The 7,234-nt window shown below is 29.0% G+C and overlaps 1 protein-coding gene across 1 annotated transcript; it reads left to right on the top strand.

Moving 5' to 3' along the window:
• Positions 1 to 3,645: 3,645 nt before the first annotated feature.
• On the top strand, positions 3,646 to 6,693 carry LOC136079933 (uncharacterized). The gene is made up of 7 exons (XM_065796604.1): positions 3,646 to 3,880; positions 4,222 to 4,452; positions 4,573 to 4,689; positions 5,070 to 5,126; positions 5,230 to 5,686; positions 5,773 to 5,935; positions 6,366 to 6,693. Exons 1-5 carry the CDS (start codon positions 3,673 to 3,675, stop codon positions 5,304 to 5,306), a joined length of 690 nt encoding a protein of 229 aa, XP_065652676.1. The 5' UTR covers positions 3,646 to 3,672; the 3' UTR covers positions 5,307 to 5,686; positions 5,773 to 5,935; positions 6,366 to 6,693.
• Positions 6,694 to 7,234: the final 541 nt, after the last annotated feature.

Raw genomic sequence — 7,234 nt, forward strand, 5'->3', positions numbered from 1 at the left:
TAAGGCGTCGTGTACAAAATAATATACTGCTACACTTACAGCAGCTTCAATGCGATATTTATGCTGTGGATTTTGAAAAAGATAGTGAAACTCTATTACGTTTTGACAGAAATGTTGGTAATACTAATTTTCTTGGTGTGTCTGATTGTTATAAAATAGCTGATATTCATATGGTTGATGATGTGCCTGATCTTGTAAATAGTCAAAAAAATTCGAATTCTTCCAAAAAAGATATAATATCTGATAAAGATTGCTATAATGAGCAATTAGATGCTGTCAATATCGATGAAGATGAAATAAAAAAGAATAAGTTTGCTGAAGAAAATTTGCTTATATGTTCTTATAATATTTCCAGTTCTGAGTATGATTATGATGATAATGACAGCGATATAAATTTTAATAATGATTTGGCTCATTGGGCTATTAGTTGTAGTATTCCTCAAGCATTTGTGCGTAACCTATTAACTATTTTGAAACCACATTTTCCTTACTTGCCAATGGATCCTCGCACACTTTTAAAGACACCACGAAATACTATTGTTAAACTATTAGATAGTGGTGGGGAGTATTGTCTTTTACGTTTAGTAACTGGTTTAACAAATGTAATTGTAAATCAAATACAAATTAATAATTCTTCTCTTGTACTACAATTTAATATTGATGGGTTGCCGCTCTTCAAAAGTTCTGGGGTTTGTTTATGGCCAAACTTATGCATGATTTTAAAATTTCCGTCACCTCCATTTGTGGTGGGTATGTTTTGTGGAAAAAACAAACCGAAAAGTCTCGATGAATTTCTTTCTCAGTTCGTAATGGAGTTAAATGACTTGCTTTCAAACGGTTTGAGTGTTAAAAATATCTTTTACTCTTTTTCGATTCATTCTTTTGTATGTGATGCACCTGCAAGAGCTTTTTTGAAGAACATCAAATGCCATTCCGGTTATAGCTCATGTGAGAAGTGTACTCAAGTAGGAGAGTTTTGTGGTAAAGTTATTTTCCCTAAAACTAATGCACCTTTAAGAACAGATAATTCTTTTGATGAAATGGAGGATGAAGAAGATCACACTGGTAGTCGAAGTCCTTTATGCGATCTTGGTTTTGGAATGGTCTCAAGATTTGCCCTTGACTATATGCATCTGATTTGTTTGGGTGTTACAAGACGCTTGATCTTATACTGGAAAGGTCCTGTAGGACCTTTTGCAGTGCGTTTGGGGACACGAAGTGTGCTGGAATTGTCAGAAAAATTGATTACCTTTATTCCTTTTATTCCTAGTGAGTTTGCCCGCAAACCAAGATCTTTGTCCGAAGTATTAAGATGGAAAGCTACAGAGTTTAGACAATTTCTATTATATACAGGTCCTGTAGCGTTGCAAGGTATTTTAAGCAGCCAACTTTATAATCATTTTCTACTTTTGTTTGTTGCTATTAAAATATTATCCACTAAAGAACTACTAAATAATTTATGTGATTATTCAAATAGTCTGCTTATTAGATTTGTAGAGGAAATGAAGTTACTATATGGAGAAGAAGCAATGGTATATAACGTACACAATTTGGTTCACATTTCTGCTGATGTCAAATTATTAGGATCGTTAGATGACTTTAGTTGCTTTCCTTACGAAAATCAACTTGGTGTTTTAAAAAAGTTAGTTAAAAAACCAGGGCTTGTGATGAAGCGAGCGCGATCGCGCTCCGCTTCATCACAAAACGCACCCGTTAACGGTATTTTTAAACGTTCTAGGCGCGATAAACAACGCTCGTTCAGCTTATAACGAGCGTATGAAGTAACGCTCGTCCAATAGTTCAAGATTATTTTTTTATTTTCATAAAATATTTAAAAAAGATTTTTTATTAAAGATATTCTGTTATCTGATATAAAATATAAAAAGCACAACGCCGTTCTCTTTTGCACTAACGTAATGAATGAGCAGTTTAAAGTCGTTAATCGTCACTAATTTCAATAATGGAATGTGTACGTGGAAACACAAAGTGAATACAAAAATGCGCAAATAAAATAAGAATAGAAAATTAGAAAACCATTATAAGAAAATTAAAACTGCGGAGTATTTTTAATCTTGTGAAAATATCAAGTAAAATTTATTTGATTTATTGTTTGTAATATTCCACACATCGTTTGTAATAAAAATAAATACTAATAATAGAGTAATTTTTAAAATTAGTTTTTGTTCATAGTATAGATTTTTTATTAACTATTATTTATTTTAACTCAAATTTAAAACGAATCTGTTGTTTAGAATGTTCGCAATTAAGGACATTCGAAAAGAAAACTAAGTAATGATATCAATATTTATTAAATGAAAAGTTATTATTCTTATTTATTATTATTTCAAATTATTCTTGTGTTATACTTTTAAGATAAAAAAACGCAATTTAAAAAATAAATTTTAGAAAAAAATTAAATAATTAATTTAAATAAAAAATATCTAGAAATATAAAAACCATTAACCGTTAATTAAGTTTACAGAGTAACATTTTAAAATACAGATATCAAAACAACGAAGCAAAACTAAGTCACTAAATTATACTTCAATACTAAATCAATAAGAAGTTGCGTTTTTGTTTGATATTATTTTTTTATAACATCTAACAATCTGACAATATACAAGAAGTTTGGAAGTATAAATTTCTCTTTCGTTGAAGTAGTTTCATAAGTGTGATACTAATTCAAACATTTTTTGACGAAAGAATTATGTAACAAATAAAAAAAGATTATAAAAAAGAAAAACCTTTTTATGAGTATCGCTTTAAGCAATTTTCATGATCGCGCTCGCCGACGTTATCTCGAGCGCACTTAATCACGCCCGATGAAAACATATTCTAAATTTAAGAGCGCGATATAACACGCTTGACGATTTTCTTCATCACAAGCCCTGGAAAACCACAAAATATTTTGCAACAAATATGCAACCGTCTCACGGAAAAACTTAATACGCATAACAAAAATGCAAAGCTTGTTACTTGGAGCAGTTTACCCCTTCTTGAACCAAAAAGTATACATTGTTGTGGTCCTTTGTTAACATTTTCAGATGTTGAACAATATAGGAAATTAAATATAAGAAATTATTGTCTCTCTTTGTCATCAAAAAATAATTGTAATAATCATTTTCTTACTAGTGGCGGTGATTTCTGCATATTGAAAAACATTATTCATCAAAATGGCGCTATATTTGTAATTTGTCAAAAATATTTGCAGTTGTCAGAATTTTTTGATTATCCATTAAACTCAAGTGAACTTGGAATATATAGAGTTACTAATAGACTGTTTCCTCTAATCGCTTTGCCTGCATTTGATATTGTTAAAAAGTGTCTTTGTTTACCAACAGTTGGTAGCAATGAGTTTGTGATTTTCCCAATTGATTGTAAATAGTTAAAAAAAAAAAAAAGTATTTAATTGTTTTTTTGTTTTGTTTTTAAATTTGTGTTAAGGTAATGTATATAAAAAAAAATTATGAATTTTTTAAAATTAAATTAATGTTCTTGGCATACATTACCTTAATATAAATTTTGTTGACACAGGAAATCGAAAACTGTTTTTAATTTTCAAGAAAATTTAGTATTCTATAAATACGTCTACTTTTGCAGAAATGTATATTTGTAAATTTTTAAATTTTTATACAAGAATGTGTTTTTAGAATTATAAAAAATTTCATTAGAATGGCATATTATGTTGTTGTTCATTTTGAAGATGAAAATGATAATTCTGTTGAAGCAATTCCCAAGTCTTGGATACAAGAAGGGAACAAGTTTGGATACTGGCCGCCTTTCAGATCAACTGGACAAATAAAAAATGCTATTAAAAATGCAACTGAACCTGTTGTAGGAGTGTGGAAACTTTGTCGCTTGCGAGTGCTTCAGCAGTATGGTAATAATCAAATACAACAATTTTTTTGAAAACAAAAATGGGTAAAGGATATTAATATACTGTATACCCACTATCCATATACATAAAGTATATTGATATACTGTATACATATTGAATATACTTTAATTATGTTTGTTTTCTAAATAAAAATAAGTCTAAATAAGTTTTAATTAGTTTTCAGTAATTATTAGCATATCAGGGTGTTATATAGAATACTCAATGAAAGGTCTACATTTATTTTATGACCTCCAAAAATTAGTTTCTAATGGTCGAACAGCAAGACTTATATTAAAAAAAAAAAAAAATTATTACTTTTTTCTAAATTCTTTTTTACTGTTTAGGCACTTTAGAAGCAGCCAGAAAGCACTCAAAAACTGCTGAGTACCAATCTAACTTAGAATCTGATCATGAGAAAGTCAACCGTAAGCAAATTACAAAAAGAAAACAATATTCTGATGTTGATAATCTTGATTATCTATCGGAAATTGAAAAACCGTCTCAAGAGCAATATGATGAACATAGATTGCCCCCAATTCCTGCTTTGCCTGGGGCAATTTTTGAAAAAATGCATGGTGAGTGATAACAGCGTAATTAAGAAATATAAATAAAAATATATAATAGTATAATTAAGAAATATCTGTTTTGATTTTGTCTCATCATTATTGACAACTTGAGTTTTACAATTGTTGTAGGAAACAACTCTGGAAAAAGCCAGATCCATGACAGGTTAGGAAGCAGCAAGATAAACATACAAAATACTACTGAAAAAAAGAAATATGAAAAGTTAGATAAGTTTACATTGGATTCAGGTATCTTTATTGGTTTTTCACAATTTTAAAAGCCTAATTTATTTGTATGCAGTTTAAATGGCTTTTAACTGCAAAATGATAATGTGTGAGTGGAAAAATTAATCCTGGCAAATTTGCCTGAAATTGGTTCTTCTCGAATTGCTAATTCCATTCGTGATTCCATTCTGCTTTGACTTACTTCAAGACAACTGTTTTGGTCATATAACTTAAATATATCTATTAAAATATTGAATTTATCAATAGTTCAGCTTCAAAATAGGAGATAGTCCAAGCAGTTTATTTATTACGACAGAAAATCACAAAAAATATTTTTGCAAGATATTGCAATATGAAAGTTCTTTTTTTTTTTTTAATTTTAATTATGTTTACTTTTCTTTTAGTCAGTAATGTGAGTGATAAATGGCATAGCAAGTCACCTGGTTTATCAATGTTGCAAGGTAAATTAAATATTTTAGCTTTTTGTTTGTTTTTTACTTGTAAATATTATAATGCAAAATACGTTACAAGTTGTGTAATGTTTTTGAGAAATTGTTAATTAAGGGGAAACTGATCAGGAACCCTTCGTAGATGTGAGCACATCATTTCACACAAAAAGTAGCAATAACCAAGGTAATTAAACTGGATGGTCAGCTGTTTCCATTGAAAATGTTGTTAATGTTGTTCTGTTGTCAAACTGTTATCAGTGTTTTTCTTACTGCATTCAGTGTTTGCTGTGTATAAAATTAGGTAAATTAGGTTAGCTTAAATAGTTTTGTTCAATTTGAAATCTTTTTAAGACAATCATCCTACCTTACTTCATTTAATTTGTGCTCGCCTTACAAAGATAGAGCAAAAATTAGATACATGTCTTGCACAGCAGAAAATGATACTGAATGTTGTTGGCTCATCAGATATTGCTGTTGCATTACCTGCTAATATATCATTGCCATTGCGTACCATCGTACAATTAGAACATCTTGAACTGATTCTACTAGAAAAAGCCTCAATGGATGCAGTGGTATAATTAATTTAGTTTATACTTTTGATATGAATTTTTAGCTTCTATTATTAAACATTTTATGGGCCTATTATAAAACTTTTTAGATTATGCATCTTGGTCAGATCGGTGGGCGAACTGTTGCCGAGACAGTGAAAAACGTTCTGTCTGAGGTAATGGTTACAGAAGTGGCTCAACAAATAAACTTTGAAGGCCGTAGAGGGCAAAAGAAAGGGATCAAAAACATGAAGATATTATCTGCAATTTACGGTTTATGATTAAAACATGTTGTTAATTCAGTTATAACCTAACAGAATTTACTTATGCATTTTTCGTCATGTTTGTACATGTAACTTTGTAATTTTTACATGTAACTTAATGTAACTTTGCATAAGGTTTAAACTTGATACAATAAACCTTATCCGTAATAAACCTTTTACCTTTTAAAGGTTATAACTTTTAACGTCATAATAATTTTAACTTTTAGGTAACCCAAGTTAGTCCTATGAAGTATAAATGTACTTTGTTTTGAAAGTAACTAAAAAGTCATTGGTTTCTTTTTCTTTTTATTTAAATGGTCGCCCAACCAATGACTTTATCTACTTTCAAATTAAAGTTCATCGAATTTATTATATTTTTTCATTACTCGTATGTACAGTGTACATTTTATTAAATAATATATATATTTTTTAATGATTAGGTGCAGTGCAGCATAATCCATACACAAAAAATGCTACTAAAGCGGAAATAAGTGATTACGTAATGACGTGGCTTCGTAATTCGTGCGACAGAAAAAAATCGGATGGTTCAGGGGGCCGCAAACGTCACACTGTTGACAATTCAAATAACAAACGTTTGAGGACTGAGGATTCGCAACTGTGTGATAAAGAAGGTCACAATGATGTAGATGACGATGAAAATTAAAAATTAGCAGTTTTAATATTCTTTAATATACATTTCATTTTATTAAATATGATTTATTATTCATCTTGAAAAAGCATTTTGATACCTCCTTATAAATAAATTTACCTTAAATGAATTAACACACACTTGATGCATCAAGTGTTACATTATTACACATACTTGATGCATCAAATATTTAAATATAATAATCTGTTTTTTTTGCTTTATTGATATTTTTAATGCCTAGTTTATTTTTATGCTGTTGTAATGGCTCTTAACAGAAAAGTAGTAATAATTTATTTTTATATAAAAATAGAACACCTTTAATGAGACAGTTGTTTAGGTCAAATAATAACCTAAGTATATCTTTATATAATCTATTAATCAGCTCCAACATTAAAGCGGGAGCAAGCATTTGATTTATTTGAACAGAAAATCACAAATAAATGTCTTTGCAAGATGTTACATGATGAAAGTACTGTTTTTTGTTTGTTCTTTTATAATTTCTTAAATATGTTATATTTACTTTTAGTTAGTAATGTGAGTGAACAACAGAATAGCAATTTGCCTATGCGAAGAATGTCACCTGGTTTATCAACATTAATATGTCTCGACGTAAATAATATATTTTTTGCTTTTAAATTTTAAATATTACATATTTTTTAG

This window comes from Hydra vulgaris, chromosome 05 (assembly GCF_038396675.1).
Source record: "Hydra vulgaris chromosome 05, alternate assembly HydraT2T_AEP".
Lineage (NCBI taxonomy): Eukaryota > Metazoa > Cnidaria > Hydrozoa > Anthoathecata > Hydridae > Hydra > Hydra vulgaris.